Source organism: Dermacentor andersoni, chromosome 8, assembly GCF_023375885.2.
Source record: "Dermacentor andersoni chromosome 8, qqDerAnde1_hic_scaffold, whole genome shotgun sequence".
NCBI lineage: Eukaryota > Metazoa > Arthropoda > Arachnida > Ixodida > Ixodidae > Dermacentor > Dermacentor andersoni.
The window spans coordinates 133,120,412-133,146,064 of NC_092821.1; the positions used below are offsets into that span (position 1 = coordinate 133,120,412).

General features: G+C 43.2%; 2 protein-coding genes across 2 annotated transcripts in view; one reads left to right on the forward strand and one right to left on the reverse strand.

The window, feature by feature from the left end:
- Nucleotides 1-453: 453 nt before the first annotated feature.
- Nucleotides 454-8,845, reverse strand: COX6B (Cytochrome c oxidase subunit 6B). The gene is made up of 4 exons (XM_050173638.2): nucleotides 8,758-8,845; nucleotides 8,341-8,429; nucleotides 6,426-6,540; nucleotides 454-577 (listed from the first exon to the last, which is right to left on the reverse strand). The coding sequence occupies exons 2-4, from the start codon at nucleotides 8,409-8,411 to the stop codon at nucleotides 524-526; spliced, it is 240 nt and encodes a 79-aa protein (XP_050029595.1). The 5' UTR covers nucleotides 8,412-8,429; nucleotides 8,758-8,845; the 3' UTR covers nucleotides 454-523.
- A 466-nt stretch (nucleotides 8,846-9,311) lies between these two features.
- The window catches only part of LOC126525716 (retinoid-inducible serine carboxypeptidase-like), a 40,225-nt gene continuing 23,883 nt past the window's right edge, over nucleotides 9,312-25,653 (forward strand). The window contains exons 1-2 of the mRNA XM_050173633.3: nucleotides 9,312-9,485; nucleotides 14,994-15,154. Coding sequence (XP_050029590.1) covers nucleotides 9,437-9,485; nucleotides 14,994-15,154 — 210 coding nt within the window. The 5' untranslated portion in view covers nucleotides 9,312-9,436. The remainder of the gene's footprint in view (nucleotides 9,486-14,993; nucleotides 15,155-25,653) is intronic.

Sequence of the window (25,653 nt, forward strand, 5' to 3'; positions counted from 1 at the left end):
TGTGCCAGGTGCTTCAGTGATCACCTTACGAAGCCACACAACACAAATGGCGATCTCGAAGACTTGGGCCCAAGCTTCGCTAGCAGAAACAAGTATGCCGCCGCAAGCAACTACGCAGCTGAGATGTCATTCGCTAACATCGGTGCCGTCCAAGCGGGTGGACGGATGCGGGCGACGGCTGGCACGCCGGTATCGGCACAGATAACGTCGCAGACACGTCCCTTCCTCTCGTTTACGGCGCGGCCGCTATATGCGGTAATTTGTGAAAAATGCATTTAATTCATTACTTTACACTAGTTTCTGCCTGAAAACAAGGTTGTGTCAACTGCTTTCAGTACCCAAGCTTTCATTCAGGCTAAAAATCTCGGTGGCAAAAGATTTTTTTTGTGTAAGTGCAAAGAGTAAATGTGAGCTTTTTGAAAGCACGAAGTAAAAGGCACGCATACGCAGATGGTCCACATGAACAGTATTATTGAAACTTAGACCCTACATCCCGACGATGCTGAAGTTCCGAAGCACCACTTCAAATCTTGCCGGCAAAGCAGTCATTTGCTATCTGCTCATCCCACTTGTCGATCTGCAACAAGAGAGGCAAGGAAGCACGTTCAGCCACAGTAGGTGACAGGCTATATACCAGGTGTTTCTTTATCTGTGCAACACTGCCCTTTAAAAGAAACTGTCATAGCAAGGCCCCCGGCCATTTTTTTGCACATACAATACATAGCTAAGGTGGACCTTAGCAGTGAAATTCTAGCGACGATTTTGTCAGTTAACTAAAGCGTGCTAATTAGCCTTAGTCAATAACCTTAAGGCATACGTAATTACCAAATTGAAGAAGAGCATAGTAAAGTCATGCCTGCTAAGCAGAAATCCCATAGCCCCACTTTTGAGATATGTGACCTTAACACGTGCTACAACATACATTCCCATAAGTTTCGCAAAAGTGTGCCTCTAACAGTTCAGGATTATTTTTACTGGAATGCCTAAGCATTCTTTACCTGATTTTGAAGACTGAAATGTCGAAAGTTATGCTAATCTTGCAATGCTTTGCTAAGCAGATATCACTTCAATACTACTCATCTCCAATGTCGCTGCTATACAGGTGCTCAAAAGTTAAAGGGTCCCTGAAACATTCTTTCTCATAACCCTAGAGACAAAGGGTATTTCTCAAAGAATATTATCTAAGAAAAATTTCATGTCAGTGCACTATATGATAAAACAGCTACAAGTGGTTCAAGCCCCATCCCCCCCCCCCAAGGCGTTCCCCCTCAACTTTTTTTATCATGCAGCCATCTCTAAGTCCTGCCTCCTTCACATGACGCAATGGTTGTCCACTTCTGGTTGATTTCGACCAAAGTGTGTTCCCGCGTCTCTTTCCTACGCAGTCTTTCTCGTTAAGCCTGGGCTACATGGAACAAACACGAACTTCGCATGGTGAGTGGAGATGCAGCAGCATGACGTGCAATGTACGCTGGCTTGCGTCACATGGAGTGAAAAAGAGACGAATGCCTCCATGGGCATTTGCTGCATTGTTGCAAGTGTACGTACGTGCAATGTACAAATTAGAAATTCCCAGTATTATTTAGGGTTGATAATAGCCTGATAACATGTAAATACATAACACTACACTTACGATTCTATCTATATTACGCTCGCAGGATTTCCTTGTAGGCATTAGCAGTAAAAGCAAGTGCTGCCGCAGACAAGGTAGAGCTGCTGCTAACTAGTGAATGTGCTGAAATTGATTACTTCTATTGTTTCCTTTACTCTGGAATAAAAGGAGTAAGAAAAAAATACGATGACAGTGGGAATCGAACCATTACTTCCCGAATGGAAGGTAGAAACAGTACGACAACACTAACAAAATTCAAAATGGCAGGTCTCCGATGTTCAATTTCTCACGTAAGGCACATTCGATTGCCTTTGCAGCACTTTCATTTTTTTTTAATCTCGACTTGTTAGGATATTTTTTTCTTACAATTTTAGGCAAACTGCATACAAAACATTGCTCACTCGCAAACGCAGAAGCTGCGACTGCCGCTAAAAGCGACTTATTCTTTTATTCCCCAGAACTGCAGGTGATCACTGTGTTGGTCAAAGAGGTTGGTGCTGACAATTGCCTGCAGTGCTCACATTTTCTGCAGAGTGCAGCAGCTGCAGTTTACTTCCTGCACGCACCTGCAGTGCAAAATGAGCGTAGCACAGCGCTACTGCCATTCATAATCGTGGTGCTAAGGAAGACAACACTGCGCCCATTTTTTGACCATCCCTCTGCATTCATTGGCTGCTGTCACCACATGTGTAGCAGACAATCGGCCTTCTCAGTAGGAAGCGGACCATTGGTTTAAAGAAAAAATCTTAGTTTATGGCATCTGTGCATTTATTTTCAAGGTTATGCAAATCACTATGCATACATATGGTATTAAAAATTAAGCTTAATGAAGTGACATGTTTTTAAATACTGTTGATGACGTTGCATGGGTAGACAATCAGATCGCTCGCCCGAGTGACATCACTCACCCACGCGATGTAGCACGGGAAGGGGCGGCAGAAAACTCTGGAGAGTGGCCCCGTTATCACCAGTAGCGACGCACATTTTTAATACCTTGTAATAAATAACATGCTTTACGCAGAGTGCTTAAATATGTCTCTTAATTATAAGAGAAAACTAACTTACCGACTCAATCTGTTTGTACAGAATCATCAAAATCGTTTCAGGGCCAGTTTAATAATTGAAGAAGCTAATTACTACATTTTAGTTAATTGGTGAAATTATAGAATGTTTTCCTGCTGATAATGCTGACTGGCCACATGACCGATGTGCGAGGCCGACAGCAGCCTAGCTATGACAGTTTCCTTAAAAAGAATGTGTTCTGCATGAAAAGAAAACCTGTTATATTCAAGTGATGAAAGCAGGTAAAGATTTTTCATACTTGCCCATATATAGATAAACACTGACAATAAAAATATGGAAACAAAAAGCAGCATGCGAGACCCCGTCACACACATTTTCTAAATTGCAGTAGGTATTTTAATTTTCCCATACACTTCAACAGTGGTGCGCATTTTAGGTTTCGTCAGAATTTAGGACGATATCACCACATCAATGTTGGTACACCTACTGCAACTACAACTCAAAATAAAATTGACTTGCTGGATTTTTCATGCCAGAACCAAGATCTGATTATGAGGCACGCTGTAGTGGGGACTCCAGATTAATTCTGACCCCATGGGTTTAATGATACTTGCCAACCTGCAAACTTTAGAATTTGCACACAAAGAAAAGGAAGGAGGGGGGGGGTGTACAGCCCACATTTAAGTTTGCCGTGGGCACACACCTTTCGCTGGATAGATGCACAGTTTAATAACAATGATTTACCTTTACACACAGCACTCAAGGAGCAGAAAACTTGGAGACTGATAACGGTGTTTCCCGATCAGCTATTTTATCAGCGACTGTGCTGCTGGTGAATTTCACCTGCTTCAGAAACTTGTCTGAATAAACCTGCTTGAAGAAGGTGCCCTTTTTTTTTATATGGTGCCTTACACTGCTACAAGATAGCACCGCAGGTACCATCCCAATAAAACCCTTCAATCCCAATTTTTTTTTTGTACCCACATTTCACAATTTGTGCCACCCCACATCTTTCGACAAATCAAAGATTGTCCCGAACCGAACTTTTTATAAAACTTGACAAATTTACATATAAAACCCTAGAATGTGCCCAAATTTGTAATAAAAACAATTTGATTGAGATGGCAGGTTTCCATTAACCTGCACTTAAATCTAAGTACACTTGTATTCTTGCATTTCATCTTTATCGAGTCATGTCTACTACGTGACAAAGGCCTCTCCCAGCTATCTCCACTCACTCCTGTCTTGCGTAGGCCAACTTCATTCTCATGCCTGAAATTTTCTAACCTCGTCATGCCATCTAAGCCTCTGCTAATAGTATCAGCTATGTTTCTCTTGCTCTGACCGCTCTTCACCCCGATTCTGTTATTCTAATAGACCACCAGTTATTAAAGCAGAGCTTTCTTGACCTATGCTCCCCGCTTTGTGGGTGCCGGCTGCTGCTGCCTTGCTAATTATACAACTTGCGGCACTGGTAGGTGAGCATTCCTCAACAATCTTCTGGAATGGGTACGTGTCACTCGGCAGGTACCCAAATAGACAAGCAGAACAAGAAGTGAAGTCGGCAACAGGAGATTGAGGTCACAACAGATGCAGCCGAGTGTGGAGAAAGTAGTGAAGGGAACTAAGTGGAACCACAGCGTGAAGAAGGAGCTACACAGAAGTGAAGACATTTCAGTAAACAGCAACGAAAGCTACACCTATCAGCGATGTGTGGAATCTGCAGATTTACTTTTTTTCCCTGGCCTACCTCAGTTTACCTGATTATAAAAACATACGTGAATACAGGGGAGAAGGTCCCAGAGCACATAACTGAAAGCAGACCCCGTGTCAGAAAATGCAAATATGAGAAGTATGTAGTGCAGCAGAAGGAGCAACATAGACGTAAAATTAAGGAAGAACTGACAAAATCTTGACCAACTCTTCTGTTACTACACAAGACAGCTGCCAACTCTCTAATCATGGCATGACACCTCAATTCCTCATTCATATGCAGCAAATCTTGAATTATAACACCTTTCAATGTGACAAATTCAAAAAGTGTGCCAAATTTATTGGCGTGGGGCTCGTCTACAAGTCACCTGTATACGTCATGAAAGTTGTGGGGTATGGGGTCACGTGGTATCATTGATGCCTGGATTGCAGCAGTCAAAATCGCATTGTGATCGCCTTGTGAATAGCTTAAGATGACGTAATAATAGGGGAGAGAAGGTGGAAAGGACAAAGGGCACTGCTCATTCCAAACATGACAGCCAATCCCCACAGTGGGTAGGAGCAGCGAGTTTAGAGCACAACAACGACCAGAGGGGACCAAGCTTAATATCCCATTTGCAATGAGAAGTGCAAAGTGAAAACGGATACAGTGGTTTATGCACCGCATGTCCCGTTTCCCACTAGACACTGTCATTGCGTGGCATGTGACTACTGGACCAGGCAGACCCACGCATGCATCAGCGGTCTGTGACCACCAGCTCCAATTTTCTTGAGGGACAGAGGTAACTTGTAAACAAACCCTACGGCAAGAAGCCACGCTCCATTTGGCACACATTTTGAAACAGTCATCGCAAAGGATGTATAATTGGCATTTTTTTTTGCATTCAAAGAATTCTGCCACAACTCTGTAGTTACAAGGTCACTGCTACCTGGTACAGCAAAAATAGTGGGATAGATTATTGTTGTGTCAGTACCCTCCTTTAAAGTGCATTATTTCAAAACATATATAGCACAAAATCGTCTACAAACTGGAAAGAGATAAACTACACAATTTCCAAGAATAAAATACAAAGGAGAAAGAAGAGACATAATGCAGTCCGAACATGAATATAGCATATAAAGAAACAGTTATCTCATAAGAATTAACTAATGCACACTATTATAGGCGTCTAATGGTGAAAATTTGATGTCTAGAAGGAGGCTTCCCTATGCCTGCCTGAAATACACTTGAACACCTTTATAAGAAAGTGCTTGGGGCCTCTGAAATCATTCGTTATACAGGTCACTTCGTCGCAAAAGTTCACGCACTGCACCACTTACAGGCGAGAATTATTCCTTTATTATACAAATCACTTCGTTGTAGAGGTATTCAACCATACTATATGTCATGGTTACTGCACTATAAGAGTGCATTCACACCCGTGACTGACAGAAGTTATGCGACTGACCGCGGCTGGCAACCAAGAAGCAACTCGCAACGACCGACAAGCGAAACTCCATTGGCACGCCTAAATTCCTGGCAGTTGATGCTGTTCGTGCCTGCTCGCACTGCCATTGGCATGGAAAATAAGCATCAGGACATACAGATGTCCTATTCCTGTGCCATTGACTGGCCCAGTAGGTTTGCGACTACAGTCACACGAATGAAAAATAGAGCGGCGAGCGAAAGACCTAAAACAGTCACTTTTTGACCAACTCATTTTTTTGCCTTCTCATTTTATCATAATGTTGGGAAGTGTTCTACGTTTCCAAAGTATGTTCAATTTACAACAAGTATGAACTTGTGGCTCTTAGAATTTGTTTTCTAATGTGTATTTCAGTGCTGCATCATGTCTACACGTGAGGACATGTCGCATCTGAACGTTTCTTGTATTTTCTCTACTATGCATAACCTGTATGCATAGTGGATACTGGATTGGCTACTAGTTTTGAAGCTATCAGTCCAAACAGTGCTTTGCACATTTGTCTTTTATTCTTGAATATCTACTAAAAAAAACAAGAATAAAAAAAATAGTTACACGACTTTTGCGACTCACTGGTGTGAATGATCTCTAAGAGGAAACAAGCGTTGCCTCACCCAGGCATTGGGGCACAAAGCCTTGTAGACCCGCTGGAAATACTTGCACGGCTCATAGCCCTTGCCCTTCACCTTCTCGCATCGGTGGAAGTCGACATAGTTCTGCCAGCAGTTCCTGAACGCACAGCAGGGGTAAAAGAGTGTCACGACAACAAAGCTTTGAAAATTCCTTGAAATCTTGTCATAATAAAACTATAAAAAAATCTAATTATGTGAAAAAGAACGCAATCTGATGGCAATACTAGAGCAATCTGTTGACCGTTGTTACAGAAAACCACACATTTCCAAATTGAAATAGGTAGATTAAAAGGCACAGGAAGTTGGGCAGGTGAATACGCAGGTTTGTAAAACACAGTGTGAAAAAGAATAAAGAAGAGAACTAGACAAGTGCAGCACTAATAACAGTTATTTATAATAAATAAGTTTATTGAAGCCATGCAGAATAAATATGCAGTAAAGGTAGTATCATAGCCGTGTGCACAAAGCCACACAGATGACTTCCATTTTGATTTCATTTCTCTTCCGGGTTTCTTTTTTCTTTTGTGTTTCACAGAGATTGCCACGCCAACACGATACGCCCTTTGCTGTATATTAATCATACATACCTTTAATAGATTTGGTTGTTAGTGCCTAATCCTTTTCTCTGCCCCCTTAATTACACTATTTGCGCTGTTTTTTTCCGTTCAAGTCGAATTAGGTTTCACATTTGTGTAAAGCCGAGATATACAAAGATGGAAACTTCTACGACCTCTAACAAGTAGTGAGAGAAGTACGCGCTGTCATCATACAAGCAATTCTATCACGCGTGGTAGAAGCAGCTTGGAGTCTCACACCTGCAGCATTAGTAACGTTCATGACTATCAACCTCTTAGCTGCCAGTCTCGAATACTGTTTTTATTAATTCAGGGATTTTACGTGCCCAAACGACGATCTGATTATGAGGCACGCCGTAGTGGGGGACTCCAGAATAATTTGGAACACCTGGGGCTCTTTAGCGTCCGGCCAATGCAAGCCAAGCAGGCGTTTTTGCATTTTGCCCCCATCAAAATATTGCTGCCGCGGCTGGGATTTGATCCCGCAACCTCGTGCTTAGCAGCATAATGACAAAGCCACCAAGCAACCATGGTGGGTCTCCGATACTGCTAACAGTAATCCTAATGAAGCATTCGTTTCTGCGCCTCTCTCTGCTGGATTAGAACAGTTTCTAAGCTCCAGCAAGCTAACAATTAAGCCTGCACAACACACACACTTACGTGCAGGTTCAGCAAGGTTCTCTGACAGACTCACTAGTCGACATTTTTTTTTTTTTATTTCTGATTTATACAACGCTTAATAGACACCAAACATAAAAGTTCAAACATGGAAGCTGTGCAGCATGAGACAAAAAATTATAAGTTTTCTCACTTCCCCAGTTTCAGTTATGGCGCAGGTAAATGTTATCACAGTTAAACAAATGCAATACTGGACAGCTCTTTTCAGCGCGTTCCGGTTGTCCTTACGAAAGTGCAAAACAGTCTTGGAGGATACAAATGTCTAGTAGTGATAATCGGGGTTATTTATAGCCAATGCTTCCTGTTCATGCTCGCAGCTGCGTTATGCCGCTGCCTTACGCTACACTTCGTGGTGCCACCGCAGCGCTCTGAAACTAACAATCGAATTTGCCGTTGATAAACCACTCGGTGGCTCCCGCTTGGCGCTTGGCGTTTGCTTCACTTCAGTGCGTGTAAAGAGAAGGAAAGAAATTGGTATCTACAGGTTAGTGAAGGCATAAAACTTTCGGAATCTCGGGATAAGCTAGTTTCAGCCGGGAAACTGAAACGTGGGCCAGGTAATGACCGCAGTGTCCGTTTTCGGACGCCGTTCAAATCACTCGGCGTGCAAAAGTGTCCCAGGCGCGTGCTGCGATCGCACAAACCTTGTCTGGTTGGTGTTCGGGAACCTCGGGTCAAATGGAACGGTCCGCAGCTCGAACTTCTCAGAAGACATGCTGGCCTCGGGAGAGTCCTGTAAAGGATAGATGCGCTCACGACAAAAGCACGCAGCCTAAAACTCCTTCCTATAACAATTCACGCTCGAAGTGAAAGCACGAAACGAGTTGAAATCAACGCTGCCTTATTGTAAATTCATCACGCTGAGAAATGCTGAAAGCGTTTTTGACCATGCAACGACGCTGCCGTTACTAAACTTCTGAAGCCTAACCCGGCAAGTGCCGGCACAGTAACTTCTAGGAGAGCTCGGTAGCAAATTAAACGAATTGTTTACTATTATAGGAAGCTACTATGATTGATTACGAACTCCTGAAGCACGAAGCAAATGCAATACAAATCCTTACCCTTGAAAGGTCGAACGAAAGACACCAGGCTCTGTACGACACCTCCTCGAATCGATCCCGGATTGGATAGGCTTCTTAGCTTCGAGACCTTCGAAGCCAACGCAAAGCCAGAGAGTAAAAGATGCCGCCGCTCTCGCTAAATCCGGCACCAAAGCGTGAATGCTTTCTTTTAAAATTAAAGAAAGAATAATTTTGCGAATAATAAACAAGAGGTACACGGAAAACTATAGTAACAAGTAACGTTTTCATCCCACCTTTTACAACAATTTCTTGAAACCAAACGTTGAACACGGAGGTCATGCTTTTGGATTAAACAAACGCCAATTAGCAAATCTCGAAGGCCATGCTTTTATGCATTTGAAGTAGCAGAAGAGCAGTCGGAATCAATGCGCAATGGCCGCCATGTTTAACAAACCACCTACTAGAGCTACAAGCATAGAGGAAAAAAATATCTTTTTTTCCTCCCATGGCTACAGATGAGTCAGCGCGGGCAATGTTCAAAAGCGAAACGGTAACCACCGCGGTTGTACATACATACGATAGCCGAGCGACGCGATAACGCTGTTCAGCAGGCGCCAGTGGGCCAGCAGACCTAGGCGCGATTTCATAAAGCGCTCGGAGATTATCGCTGGAGTCGCACATCTCTCTCAAACCCGGCGGCTGTGTGCAGAGAGCGAAGATGCGTCCAACACTCGCTACCACTGCCACGAGCTTTCTCGTCGCGTTGTGTAAGTACGCCTCTCGTTTTCTACGTGCGCCTATGCAAACTTCGAAGCTTAATCTGCAGCAGATGTAGTTATTCGGTCACCAAACCACTCATCAAGAGAACGCGCACAGTACTCGTGGAATCGCAACGGAAAATGGAGGTCGATCGCTCATACTCGTAATAAATGAAAACTATGCACGATTTAATTTTCGGTGCGGCTTCGCTCCTTCGGCATTTATAGCTTTATTTCGGCTATAAATGGCATATAATTGAACTTCCTCGTCGCTCGGGCGCGTCTGGTACGTAGGCGTTTGAATATCTCAAACACGTCGGAACGGCGTGCATAATTCAATGATAAATCGGAACTAAAGCCGAGGCGTCCAGACGATAATAATAACATACTGAAGGTACTATCGCAAATAGTATGGCGCAAGGTACGTTGATTTGTGCCACCGCGAACGAAATATAAAAAAAAAGAGAGAACGTGGCGAAAGTAAGCCAAGCGGTTGACCAAACTGATCAATTTCACTTACCAACGAAGTTGCAATGAAATCAGTAAAAGTATTTTTTATTATTATTACGAATAAGTGGTAGCATGTTTCAGAAGCATCTGCATCACTAGAAGCGCCGCTAAACGCGTGCATTGGAGATAAGCTTAAGGGCGGGTTCGGAACAATGCTATCGGGAATGGTGCCTCTGCACCGGACTTACCGCGACTAGAAAGATGCAAACGCGACAATTTTCTTTCTTTCTTTTTTTTTTTCTTAATCCAAGAAAACCGGCGTCTCAGCAGTGCAAGATACGTTCTTCGCTTTCAGTAGCGAATTATTTGTTATATACTCTGAACTTGCTGTTCAAGAGTTCACTTTTAGCATGTATAAATGTCGGTATGAAAGCGATTGAAAAGAAAATATATATGTTACGAAAAAGACCACGTAAGAACAAGCCGACGACTGGACAAGTAATACCTACTAGATAGACATGTTGTATTGAGTGACGACTGTATTTAATTCAGCATCGGCGGCGTGCGCTGTAAAGCCAACGATAAATCTTTTTTAGTAAATGTTAGAAAGTTAATCAGCCATTAAGAAACTTAATCAGTCCGCCGGCGTCATTTGTCGCCGAAAATAATTTCTATGCTGAACTGCGCTAAAGTAATATTTATTCGCCGAAATACTTGGTATATATAGTTACGCATGGTAGCCTTGACTTACTAAGCTCGGGGTCTATTTAAGTGCATTGGAAAGGAAAAATCGTTTTTACGGCAGCCAATAAACCGAATTTGATGCGGTTTGTTACCTTTAAAAGAAAAGGTTAAAATATAGTGACTGTTAGAAGCGTACTTTTTATTCGCGCCGTCGATTGTTTCCACAGACTACTGAAAACTGCAAAACTTTGAAAAACGAAACTTTTAAGTTTGCCACTCTGGCTCAGTAAGAAAACAATGATACCATAATTCTGAAAACCGCATTTAATAATACATATAACGCGGTAAAATATGATGTTACACACTCTTGTGAAATATATTACTAATTTAATTGTGAAAAGGACTTTTGCAATACTTTTGTAAACGTTGTGACAAATCCACGTAAGTTGTAAATTAATATGTCAAACCTGTCAACTGTATTTAGCTACTAAGTAATGCACTTTGCAGAACTGGGATATTTGTTTTTGGTGTGGAGCTACGAATTTGTAAACTTCGTGCTTCTATTTCTTTTTTCAATCTTACCAATTTGTGGCAATTCTTATTTTTAAGATTCATGTCAATTTCTCTCTCACGTAAGTACAGCAGATTCCATTAAAATCGGTCCAAACGTTATCTTACAGAAGCATTTCTGCGATTTGAGTATACTTGAATAGGCAGCATCGGAGCTGGGTTCGAGCTGAAGCGTACTCCTAACTATACTAAGTTTTAAGAGGAAGCTTTAGCTCTGGCCAAACTCCGACGCGGCCTATTCAAATACACGTAAAACGCAAAAACGTTTTTCTGAGATAACCCCTGGACCGATTTCCATGAAATTTGTTACATTGAGAGAGAAAGTTATATTGTAGTGACCGCTGGAAGCGGAATTTCGATCTAAGGCCTGAATTTTGCTAAAAAGGCTTTCAAATATTCGAAAGTTTGAAAGAAATAGAAGCACGATGTTTACAAATTAATAGTTCTGCATCAAGAATAGATATCACGGTTCTGTAAATAGCATCCACTATACCATTGAAAGCGGACAAATTTGACATGTCAGTTCATATCTTACGTGAATTTGTTACGTTGTGTACAAGGGTTCTGCAAGAGCTGCATTTCCATATTACTATTTTTTTTTTAGATTCATCTGTAACATATCAATTTTGTCCGCTTTACATGTACTATTAATGCAATTCACATAACTGTGATATTGTTTTTCATTGCCGAGTTACAACGTTTTAAACTTGATAGTTTCGTTTTCTGAAAATTTGCGATTTTTGCCAATCTTTAATAAAACATTGACAGCCTACACAAATATTCGAAACAAACAGCCACTAGATATTTTCAGTTTTCTTTTAAATGCAACAAACCTCGCCAAATTTGGTGCAGTGGTTGCCGAGAAAAACGAATCCTCCTTTTACACGCATAAAACAGGTGATACGTCTCAGAAATACAGTCACCAGATGTGTGCGGTCATTCTAATGTCTTTTTAGACTATACCGAATTTTGTTAAAAAGATCGCCCGTGGCAAATACTACAATTCCTCCAATTGTTCGATTGGGTTGCTCGAAGAGGCGGGTATTACTTGCGCAAGAAATCGAAATGTCTAATCCAATAGTTAATACTGTAATTTAAGAATTTTAGCTGGTGGGTTCGCAAGGCGCATCCACTTGGAACGAATTATATAGGCTGACACCAGTTTGGACAAATCCTTTCGCAAAGTGTTCCCCAAAATGCATTGGCAACGGCGTTTCCCCAAAAAAGTAAGTGGAACAGTGCCTTTTGGGAGCAAGCTTTACGACGAATATCTCGAAACCGCTGCCATTCTGAGAATTCGCTCCATGTGGCACTCACCGGCTACAATTCGTAAATTGCAATGTGCGTTGTAACGTAATTAACTAAAACACCTAATTAGTGGGTTTTTTGTTAATTAGTCGATTACGCATTTTTTATTTCCCGTGGAAGTATCGTCGGCCTCTTCGAGTAATATCGTCCAGAAGGGTTAGAATCGTGCCATCTGCCACAGGCGATCTTTTTAAATATTGTATCAGAAAAAAAAAACACATCCTGTGATATAGCTGTTTCCTTTGAATAAAACCCAGTTATATTTGTCAACCGCTCTCAAAAAACGGTACACGAGTTCTTTGCTGTTCTTTTTAAAAATTCCGATCCCATCTATATGCGGTCGCCGCGGTGTGGGATCGAACCCGAGGCCTCGTGCAGCGTGCTGTCACCGGACGAATGTCTCATCTCCGATTAGTCATCGCGCGACGGGTGTACGCGTGTCATATCGTCATAAGTGGACGGCCACCCTCTGTAAATTTCGAGGCCAGATTTTTTTTTTTTTTACGAAACCCGATCTTACGAATTTCTCGATATTACGAAACAGTCCAAATTCCCCGAATGTTTACCATTGGGCTTAATGTACACGTTCACACATCTGATCTTATACAAGAGAAAGTTCAGCATCGTTGCAGATTTCTACGAAGACGCCACGAAAAAAAAAAAATGGAGGAGAAAAAAATCTGAGGACACCTGAGCATTTCTTATTAAGATGAGTCTTAAAGTGAGATGAGTTTCTTAAGAGCGGTCCTTCGAGTTATGAACTCGTCGCGGGCAAGCGAGCGCGTTTTGAGTTGGTCTTACTGAGGCGAAGCTAGATCGCAGGCGTGAGCTTGCGTGGACAAGGAACACGACACGGGCTTCGGACAGCGAGGGTGAGCTCTACGTAATCGCCGAAAAGCGATCGTTTGAAAAGTGCGTTCCCTGTCGAAAGCGCGGCAAATTAGCGCAAAAAATCCCATAGTTTCGTTTTGATATGCTTAGAGTAGAGATGTCAGGGCCCGGGATAAAAAACGGAATGATTGAGGTAAATACATTTTTTTTTTTTTTCTTTGCGCTAGCCGCCGATGACATCAAGTGCAGTCCGGTGTTGCCGTCCCTGGGAGTTTACCGTGCGGGATGGCGTCGTAGTTTTTTATTTTAAGCACAGAGAAAGCTAAGAAAGAAACATTAAAATTTCCACGTTATTCATGCTGTGCAGGGTGAGTGAGTGATTAAACTTTATTTCGGAGACCAAGCTGTCGACACCAGAAAGTGGGCGGCCACCCTATTCCAGGTAGCAGTGGCCCTGCGCTGATAGGCTCAACCTGTTCACCAGCCGTAGCTGGTCCTCAGGACTTGTGCCTCTCACTGGTATTTCTGCTGGTGCTTGGATGGGCGTTGTCCGTGGGTTCTTCTCTCTCTTTTTTTTTTTCTGCGTTCCCAGACCACGTGGTATAGGTTGTTTAGCGTACTGCAGCGTATACGGTTCTAGAAGCGACGACGACGACAGGAAAACGGCAGCATATTTTTCAAGTGTCTTCATCGTATGCTTTCAGTTTCGTTTGAAAATGCAGCGTAGATTTTTAAGCGTGCCGGCATACAGGACGCCCTCTTGAATCCTGGACTGGCGTCTGTGATGATGATGATGATGAATCAACATTTATTGGGCCCGAAATAAATCGGTGGTGCACGCAGGCACCAGACGGGGTGGTTCCCTAGTTACGGGACCCATATGTGCCCCTTGAGCGATGGGAGACCTTGTTATCCAGCCCAGCCCTACCGATTCGGCGTCTGTGACTGTGCGCGAATCACGTGGAACTGTCAACAAGGTGGTTGCACTAATCAGCCGCTTGACATGTATAGCTTCGAGGCTGCAGTACTGCATGTGTAAACGCATTCGATAACTCGTCCACGTACAGTCAAATTTGAATGTGGAAGCAGCAGCGACTGATTATAATGCGAGTGGGTCCAGCGAGAGTGACTGAGTGACATTTTTCCTCAGTTATCAGATTAGCATTCTTTTGTACGGTCGCGTGTATTTAAGGATAATTATTTTTTATTGCTGGAACAATAAATATCAGCTGTTTTTAATAGTGTTTCAAATTTTCTCAAGCTTTTCTCAATAGTAAAACAGCAAGAACACCGTTTTTCTTTCATCCCGCTCACAATTTCCGTCAAATTTGCATGTGTATGCTAAAGTGAAGTTCTAGCAGCGGATATTTGAACAAACCAATTAGAAATTAATTAATATGCTAATTAAATCAAGCAGAATTCCGTTGTTTCTGTAAAATTGCGCTGTCCATGGCCAGAAATAAATAAGTGAACGATTCCCATTTTCCTTGATGTGGAGCTGTTTTTTGTACTTGCGCCTCCCTACCAGGGTAAACCGAGGAGCTTTCGCATTCTTTCTTTTTTTTTTTTTTCATTCATCGTTCCGCGAAAGTTTGACCACTCCCCCGACGACTCCGTCATATTCGTAATTCGGACCGTACACTTTATTGACTCCTGCCATTTCTCGGCCCGCAGTGGTCTTCGGCAGTCACTCGCAGGGGCCGACGGGATGCCTGGCCGAGACGCGCGAGGCGTGGAGCTACGTCAAGGTGCGCGAGCACGCGTACATGTTCTGGTGGCTCATGTTCGCCGACCAGCCCGACTACCAGGCGGCGCCACTCATCATCTGGCTACAGGTATGTATGCCGTCTGCGCGCACCGTAGAGTTTGTCACTATAGTATGTATCCGTCTGTGCGCACCATAGAGTTTCTCACTACATTACCTAGAGGGAAATCTGGCGCTGCTGCGCTGTGGTATGCATGGGAATGCTGGTATATTGTGGATTCGGATTGGCATCGTTCTCGTAAAGACAGGACACCTTGAAGACGCGCTTGGCAAGTACCGTTCCGTCTGTTACAATGATTCATTTTCTACTAGAACAGCACATGAAAAGCTGTTTTAGCTTTATTATTACGCGAAAACATGTTTTGTTTAACTATGAGAACTTGTTTTTGCATGTACAATTATATGATACGTGAAAAGTATCAGCGGGCCGCTAAAGTTGGAGGACAGACCACAAGATTCGCGCTCGCTTTGAAACAGTTTGTCGTCTGTTCTTGCTTTTCTTCCCTTCGTCATGCATTGTAGGTGAGTAAAGATGCAATTTGGGTGAATGGAAACATTTTATTAAGATTTTACTTTAAGAAGGCGTTATTTGTGTAGCAATATCCACGTTTTAGACGAAGCCTCTTACAGCGCCAGCCAACACAAGCCTCGCAGACACATATACCGTCATTCCCATGACGGCACGGTGCCCCTTAAGAAACTCCCATAGACAGTGGCGCCAGATTTACCTCTAGGTGTTATATTCAGAAACTTTATGGCGCGCGCCCTTCCTCTCCCTCCCCTCCCCACCACAAAAAAAGAGAGAGAAACAGAAATGGTACCCGGTCACATCAACCAAAAACCCTAGAAGCACAGTTGTTAGAATAAGTGCGCTGCATGCCTTCCACTGAACAAATATTCATATGTAAATTATTTGAAAAACGACAGACTAAAGAAGAACGAGAAGAAAGGGGGCTAACCGAGGGGCCCGATTTTTATTAGTCATATCACAAGAAGCCAACAAACCCTGACACCGAGAACAACACAGGGGAAATTACTTGTGTTTAATAAATGAAATAAAGAAACGGTAACTTAATGGAAATGAAGGTGGATGAAAAAACAGTTTGCCGCAGGTGGGGAACGATCCCGGGCCCCGGGATCGTTCCCCACGATCCCAAGCGCTGGGATCGTTCCTCACCTGCGGCAAGCTGTTTCGAACATCTCCTGCCACTCGTATATGTGTTTATAATAATGAAACATTTGAACGATCCCGCAAGGGTTTCCGTTCAACAACGACCACGTGACCGTAGCACTGCGGAGGCTTGTACACGCCGCTCTCCCGCAATGACCGCGGACGCACGCCATGTTCAGCGCCACTCCCACCCTCCGCGGCCGTCACCAACGTTACACTTCGCGAGGACATCGCTCCGAGAAGTGGCGTCTCGTCTCGTATGCGAAATACGCATGCAAGCTCGCGTGCCTTATCGCTTCGGTCGCAGCGCAGGATCCCGTCGCTGCGAGCGTGCATTGTGAAGGCCGTTATCGCGCGGGAGAGACCCCGCACGAGATCTCGTCTTTCCCGCGCTTCGGCACACACACATCGCCGCGTTGCTAGGTAACCCCGTGCAAGTCCACTATCGATAGTCTGTTTGTTTACACGCACGAACGCTATCGCACGTACACACTCACACACACACACACACCCGCACGTGATGGTTCCTATCGGGCACCATTGGAAACAAATGCAGTTAGCAGATATCGTGCATTCGCCTGAAATTGCGAAGACTTGCGACATGTCTCCTGCGCGCGGTGTCGCTGGCGTACAGTCAACTGCAAAAGTTTGCGGGATGCGGTTTCCCCTTCAAATGTGAATTCCTGCACTGTTAATGCATGACACTTCGTATTTAATGAATCGCTGTGTAGGCGGCGAAGGCTACTATACATGCTGGAAAATTTAATTCGAGGCTGTGTGACCACGCTTCGCGAGAATTTAGCTTCCTGGCAGATCCTGCGTCCCGTAAACTTTTGCGGTTGACTGTACAAACCACTCGGACGTTTCTGGCAATGGCTGACTGGGCTTCACTGTTTAAAGCAGAGCTTTCTTCAGTCCACTGTATCACAGCAGTCCACCGTATCACAGTCATGCGCGTCGTACTTATCTCGGCACACACCTGTTCTCATCATTGTTCCCGCGATAAACATCAAGCACCGTATGCGACGTCACTGCGTAAACCTTTCAGTGCGCGTTCGTGCAGGATGACAATAAACCTTGCATAGAACGACAAACACATTTGTACGCATCGCGTTCTGTTCCGTTACATTTAATTAACCGCTTCGCGAAAGCTTCGTTTTATGCATAGACTCCAGCGTGTGCGTTGGATCTGCACAATGACCGCACGCACAGTTGCCAATCAATCGTTGCTTCAGCTGCACGAATTGACGAACTTGCACTATAGCAAGGTGCAAATACCACGCGCCTCTGGTTAAGCCTCTGCGCTTGCTGCGTCGCGGTGTTAATTGCGTCGCCATCTAGCGTGCACACTGTCAGAAGGCTGCTGCCTCCGAGATCTCCGTGTACACGTTCGCGCTCTCCCCCCCCCCCCCCCCCCGCGCTCTTTCTTTTATTGTTAAAAAAATTATAGGGTTTTACGTGCCAAAGCCACGATCTGATTGTGAGGCACGCCGTAGTGGGAGATTCCGGATTGATTTTGACCACCTAAGTACACGGTTGTTTTTGCCCTTCGCCCCCATCGAAATGCGGCCGCCGTGGCCGGGATTCGATCCCGCAACGTCGTGCTTAACAGCACAATGCCAAAGCAACTGAGCAACCACGGCGGGCCCTTTTTTTATTATTCTCAATCTTTTTTACGCGATTGGATATCTGATACACAAGATGATTCCGACAGGGTTACACAAATCAACGCAAAAGCTAAATGTGACTCGAAGTAAAACTTTGCTGCATCTCTGAGGCACATATGACACACCAGAAGGCTTCAACAAGCACCAAGTAGAACTTGCTGTCGCGAATAAGATGTGCCTGCGTACGTCGCAAGAACTCCTATTCGAAATGAATGAATGAACGAATGAACGTTTGTGCAGAACGATGTCCACAGGCTTAAGAGGAAGCTTTAGCTCGGGCCCAACTCCGACGCGGCCTATTCAAATACATGTAAAACGCAAAAACGTTTTTCTGAGATAACCCCTGGACCGATTTTAATGAAATTTGTTGAATTTGAGAAAAAGTTAGATTCTAGTGACTGTTGCAAGCGGAATTTCGATTTAGGTCATGGATTTTGTTAAAAGAATTTTCAAAAATTCGGAAGTTCGAAAAAAATAGAAGAACGAAGTTTACAAATTCATAACTCTGCATCAAAAACAGATATCGCATTTCTGTAAACGGCATCCATTAGACAATTGAAAGCGGACAAATTTGATATGTCATTCTATATCTTACGTGAATTTGTTACGTTGTTTACAAAGGTTCTGCAAAAGCTGTATTTCCATATTACTAATTTTTTTTTTTAGATTCATGTATAGCATATCAATTTTGTCCGCTTTAGATGTACTATTAGATGCAATTCACAGAATTGTATTATCGTTTTTCGTTTCTGAGTTACAGAGTTGTAAACTTGATAGTTCCTTTTTTTGAAAATTTTCGATATTTGCTAATTTTTAATAAAAGATTAAGAACCCAACTCAAGAATTCGAAACCAACAGTCACTAGATTTTAAGTGCTTCTTTTAAAGGCAACAAACTTCGTCAAATTTGGTGCAGTGGTTTCCGAGAAAAACGAATTCTCCTTTTACATGTATTTAGATAGGAGCACCCGAGCTAAAGCTTCCTCTTAAGTGGGTGGTTCAATTCAATGCTTTATTTATCTTTCTGTGAAAGAAAGAGTTCTAGGCTCGTGCTCGCAAAAGTGAAATCGTTTTACTGCTCAGCCTCAGTGCGAGGCTATACCAGCACGATATAAATGAATGAAAAAAAAAAAAAAGCGGCTCACGTGACGATTGCACTTCCACGTAGTAATCGCACGAAACCTCCCCGTGCCGAAAATGTATTCAGTCGTAAGATCCAAGCGAACAATGCAGCAATCGCGTTGGCAACTGTTTTCTTTTTTTCGCCCACGGCGCGCCCACGGACTCCGAATTAAAAGCGTCCCCCCGAAGATATGAGCCGATAGGAACTCCTTCTGTCACCGCCCTTATCAGTCAGAGAACTGTCGTACGCCATTGTCTCAGTCCGTGCGTCAGATCATCCATTCATTGGCATCGTGAAGAGTGCGATATGAAGCTATTTCAAGGCAACGCGTCGGTAGAGACAGAATTACATGCTATCTGGCACGGGTTTACTTTCCCGACAAAGTGGCAGAATTTGCAGAACACTCGCGCAGAAGTATTCCGTGCATTTCGACTGCGATTGCAGTTAAAGGTACACTCTCTTTCGTAGCGTCATCATGTTTACGAGTGTAAGTCACCGTGCTGCACTCCTCGGCCCAAACATGTCGACGGGAAGGGAAAATCCGTTTGTATTCATCACGGAGAAAGGAAAGGAAAATAGCGTTCGCCTGTATTCACGACATTCTTGCTACTTGTATCGGCGGAGCCAGCGAAAGCAACGCAACTGTGTGCAACGCAATACAGCTACATAAAGCGCTATGCGAATCTATACAATACGCATCCACTGCCACTCAAGGAATGACACACGACGCTACAATTCGCCATGTGAGGTAATAAAATGACCTCGGTCTTGGCGAGGTCAGCACCATGGCGAGGTGCTGAAGTCGAGGAGCAAACATTTGTTCATTTCCGCGGCGTCTCCCACACCATGAACACGCGCAAGAGCACGAGAGAGGCGCGGACACCTCACACCTCTTGAACGCGAAGATGCGAAACCGCCATCCGTACTCGCAGACTTCGACCAATTTCCGACGGAAAACTTACGAAAGCACTCATCAGCGTGTTCGCGTTATTCCTCGAGGCATTTCACGCCAGTAAAAATTGCCCGTGCGTAAACTTTGTCGTCTTCACCTGACAGCCGCCATCTTCGGGTCCAAGTTCATGACGTAGTTGGCAACGAGGAGGGAGCAGAAGTCTGCGCATTTATGAAGGAAGGAAGGAAAAAGTGGAGAAGGAAAGGCAGGGAGGTCAACCAGTTTAGCTTTTATGAAGCCTACTTTACTGGTACAGCGAGCAGACGACCAGACGGCTGACTCAACGAGAAGCTGTGAGATCGAGTGCAGTCACGTGGGGTCTGTTAATCAGTCTTGTTCGGAAGAGTGTTTTCAGTCTACAAGAAACGCCAGTCTCTGAAAGCGATGTGCGCGAGCCGTTGAACTGCAAAAGGCTGTATAACTAGACGCCCGTTATAACATATGATACGAGAAAATGTAGCACCATAGGACCAAAATAAAATGCGAGTCAAGGAGGTGGGCTTAGTTCCACGGTTTCTCACAGGAACTTACTCGCAATGTTTTGTTTTTCTGTCGTTTCGCTCAACGAGTGTCAAGAGTTGAACGCAGGAGGCGAACGCTAAGCTGCTTCGAAGACGTCAAACTTGACAGCTTTGCTGGAACGAATTGTAACATACGCTAAACCGTGCGCCCGTCGCTTAATGCGCACAGCTCCTTTGTATATATATATATATATATATATATATATATATATATATATATATATATATATATAAAAGAAGCAGCATTTTATTCCATCTTATAGTACAATACAAGGTTGTGTTTTGCAACTAATAGTTGAGTACTAGTGACAGAATTTAACTGCGGAGTGCTTTCGTCATTAGGCAAATGCTTGAATGTCCCGGGGAAGTCTCTAGTCATGTCCTGCATTTACCTCAATTTCTCGATTATTAAGGCCCCGTTCGCGATAATATTGACGCTTTAGAGATTCTCGGGCACTATTCTATCACTTCAGCGTGACTTAGTATTTGCCTTCAATGTCCCTTTCACCGCGCTGCTTGCCCCCAACCGAAGAAAAAAATAAGATCACTTGTACGGCACTTCTTTTTTTCCCTGAGCGTTGCCCCACCAAGAATTATGCAACACGGTGGAAGCCACATCTTTGCGAACGAAGGCTTCAAACCAATCAGCTATGAAGGCGGATGCGCGTCTGCAATATTTGAGGAAATCACAAAATTTGTTTTCGAGCAATGATGTCGATCAGGACCTGAAATGCGGACGTGCACGTGTTATAACTCACGTACCTTACTACCTCACCTCACGGAACGTGTTTCTATAAACTCCGGTACATAGAGCGATGAGCTTTCTAATGCAAATTCGGGCGTTTCTCGTAACATCGGTCGCAGGGCCATACGTGTCAGAACGCTGCTTTTGCATGCACGAAATTCGTCTGCTGCAGCCAAACAGCAGACGTGAGCAGACGATGGCGTAGATCGAGAGCCCGTCCGTCCCCGTCTTTACGCACCCGTATCGTCTGCAGTCGCAAACGGCAAGCAGACGCCGCCGCAGCAGGGCTTATACAGCAAGATACAGTTTTTTTGAGACGCCAAAGCACAGCACACAAGCTGTTAGCAACCGAACTCCGCGTGATATGGTTAATATTTATAAAGATATAAATCTGACCGGAGCGAGGATGGCCTCCAAATCTAGACACCATCATCTCGCATGACCGACCCTTGCGCCAGCATAAATTATTGATCGGTAACCTGATGAGATGTTTGTCAGTGAGGGCGAGGCGTGCGAGGTATTCGTCGACTTCCCTGAGCCGACGGAGAAAGAAAAAAAAAAAACTGTTTCCTTCGTGTCTCCATCGGAACAGGATGCGGGTGATCAACAAAACAAAGAAAGACATAAGAAAAAAAAAATAGAGAGGTATCGGGTTTCCACGTATCTAGTGCAGCTCAAAGTTTGTGCCCGTGCTCCGCATACGGTGTATGCGTGTGTACGTAACTTTCCATGTCAGCCCATCGCCCATGCTTAGCCAATCGCCTAAGCTTATGCTTAGCCCCACGTAGTCCAGCGTATCGATCACTTTTGATACGCTGAATTTGATGTTGCAAAATTCTGATTGAGGCGCTGGAAAAAAGAAGCCTAACGCAGAGCCCATATCAGCGTTATATATATATATATATATCTGTGTGTGTGTGTGTGTTTTCAGTTGTGGGTATAGTTCAGCAAATCAATTACGAATATTTACTGTAGAGGTTTATCTTCCGTTAATTAATATTTCACTGTTTTCTTCACGCAAATACACTCTCCATGGTCAGAAACATGTGTGAGCAAGTTGTTTTAATTTTCTTGGCTGTGGAATGGTTTGGGGTGGTAAACACCCCAGTACAGTGTCCTAACACACCGTTAGCTTATGGTTTAAGGGCTGCAACAACTGATACTACACAATGCTCTGGCGCTAGTGTAAACTAGCGTCATATGCGCGCATGCGTGACGATTCGGCCAATGTGGTCATTAATGATGGCACTAAATGTACTACATAGAGTTGCTCAAACTTCGTCCTTCTATAGCTTCAGACGACTTCGCAACTTTTGCAAATTTATAATTTTCAAGAAAGTATTGCGTTAGAAATACGACCATTCGCAATACATGCATGTGCGCGGTCACTTTTGCCTTGCTCTGCTTAAAAAAGAATGATTTATTGGAAGTTTAGAAAACTAAAGCGTAATAAATACCGCTGCAAGAACGTCTGAAGCCATAAGCACGAAGGTAAGACAAATCCATTTACTCACTGTCGTTCCCATGGTGGCTGCAGGAACACTGACTGCGCCACAGTTCCCTGTTAGTGACATTTTGTTAAAAATTACATCTATCTATCTATCTATCTATCTATCTATCTATCTATCTATCTATCTATCTATCTATCTATCTATCTATCTATCTATCTATCTATCTATCTATCTATCTATCTATCTATCTATCTATCTATCTATCTATCTATCTATCTATCTATCTATCTATCTATCTATCTATCTATCTATCTATCTATCTATCTATCTATCTATCTATCTATCTATCTATCTATCTATCTATCTATCTATCTATCTATCTATCTATCTATCTATCTATCTATCTATCTATCTATCTATCTATCTATCTATCTATCTATCTATCTATCTATCTATCTATCTATCTATCTATCTATCTATCTATCTATCTATCTATCTATCTATCTATCTATCTATCTATCTATCTATCTATCTATCTATCTATCTATCTATCTATCTATCTATCTATCTATCTATCTATCTATCTATCTATCTATCTATCTATCTATCTATCTATCTATCTATCTATCTATCTATCTATCTATCTATCTATCTATCTATCTATCTATCTATCTATCTATCTATCTATCTATCTATCTATCTATCTATCTATCTATCTATCTATCTATCTATCTATCTATCTATCTATCTATCTATCTATCTATCTATCTATCTATCTATCTATCTATCTATCTATCTATCTATCTATCTATCTATCTATCTATCTATCTATCTATCTATCTATCTATCTATCTATCTATCTATCTATCTATCTATCTATCTATCTATCTATCTATCTATCTATCTATCTATCTATCTATCTATCTATCTATCTATCTATCTATCTATCTATCTATCTATCTATCTATCTATCTATCTATCTATCTATCTATCTATCTATCTATCTATCTATCTATCTATCTATCTATCTATCTATCTATCTGACAATTGTAAAGACAATGAAGCCAACGAAAGCATCGGGGAATTAGCTGTGATTGAAATTGAAATGTAGAAAATAATAAAGGAGGGGATGACAGTAAACGAAAGGTTTACTTGCAAGCTGGTGGGAGCTGAACCCACCGTACATACTATATCTATGTAAATGGCAAGGGGCAGAAGCTGTAGTGCCTAAACATTACTGGCAGTTTAAAAGATATGGCTACACGTTACTAAAAAAATTGCTTCAGACAATTAATGAGGATCTATAATGTTACGCGACAAACGTGTCAGAATGCGCAATTTCGTAAAGTTTACGGAAGTGCAGGCGAACAAAGCAACGCGATCTATCCAATTACGAGCTACCTTGGTGCCAGAGCAGTGTTGCTACAGTTACTGATTTACCTACAGGTCTACCAATTTTTTTAAATAAATTTCCGTGATTCAGTGATAGAGCTTCAGAATCTAATGAATTTTTGACGTGTTCCAGAAAAGCGATTACGAAATACCTAGTAATTTTTTTTTTCGAACGATACCTTTTCTACTATATTTTCTATGAAATCCGCTTATCTTACAATAGATAACTGGTAAAACTCGTCAATCTTTACTGCGCGCAGGATCCACTATGGCGATATGTGGCTATTTATTTTTCACTTTTAAGGCTGAAGCGTAGTCCAACACTCTGTCCAAAACACACTGAACACTTGAGACTTCCGGTACATACCACATGTCATTCGAGACCCTTCCAAAACTGTCTCGAAGGCTAGAAGAAGGCAGAAGTTCAATAGTTAGGGGGTTCGGGATTCGCTGTACGCCATGTAATTGTGTTACTTCTTCGCAGATGGCACGTTGTAGAACTAACAATAGGCGCCGAACTTATGTCGGCAAACTTGAACTCCGTTTAAAATGCCTCTTTTGCCAGCCTTGAAAAAGAAAAAAAAAACTGCTCATGTCTTCTAAATTTCTCGCAAAAATCTGCTACTATTTTCGTATGACCTGTGGCAGCAGACAGAGTTCGCCAGCACCGTCTGCGTGGGTGGGTCGGTACGTAGCAGACGGCTTAAAAGAAGAAGCAGACGGCCACGTCGTACGGCTCGAAGAAAAACAAAAGGCGTCTGCTCGTGCCTTTGGATTAAGGTGTCCGAGCGGCCGTGTAATGGAGTCACGTCGTCGGCGAAGGCTCAAGCCGGATTAGCTGGCAGGCAGCAGCTGACGCCGCCGCAGCACCGAGACTGATACGCGCAGTTGTTTCAAGCGCGCGACGACATGGCGCCGAAAGCGCGTATGCGCGCAACTCACGCTAAGAAAAACACACACATGAACTGCGATCGCTGGGCGTTGCTAACGCTGCGTAGATTGCGTCACGCGCGCGCGCGAGCAGCGCCCCCTACCTCGGAAAAGGTGAAGCAATGCCCCCCTTGGCGAACCTTGAAAGTTACTTCGTTCGGAGTTAATTTGTTTGGCTAACACGGCGTTGAAGCGAGGCAAGGGAAAAAATTGTTACGTGGCTTAATTGGAAGGCGCCATTGATTTTGTTGACCCTGTTTTGTTTGTGCTTCGTTTCCTGCAAGGGCGTATGTTTACAAAAACCCCTCATGTGCAGCCGCTATTACTAGAACCTGCAATGCGAGAGTTCGCGGGAGATGGCCTAAACAGTACGACGCATACATCGTAGAAGGCGGGTACACAAATAAAGAGCACGAAGTATTTACAAGAAACGAAGAAAAACGGAACGTATAAAAGCTTTGCTTTGACTAGAAGCGTCGACGTGTTTTCGTTGACTGACGCCCGTGAACGCATGTTTCGGGAATTTATGAACACACCTTGACGTGTTCAGGCTAATGATGTCTCTGTAAACGCTCCAATACCAACAATTATCACGAAGCCTCTCGAGTGGGTGGGTAT

Excerpts from the sequence above, each read along its gene's own strand:
- COX6B (XM_050173638.2), bottom strand. The coding sequence starts at position 8,411 with ATGTCTTCTGAGAAGTTCGAGCTGCGGACCGTTCCATTTGACCCGAGG. Across the intron at positions 6,541-8,340 it reads CCGAACACCAACCAGACAAG|GAACTGCTGGCAGAACTATG; the intron begins GTTTGTGCGATC and ends CTGTGCGTTCAG. Across the intron at positions 578-6,425 it reads CTTTGTGCCCCAATGCCTGG|ATCGACAAGTGGGATGAGCA; the intron begins GTGAGGCAACGC and ends CTCTTGTTGCAG.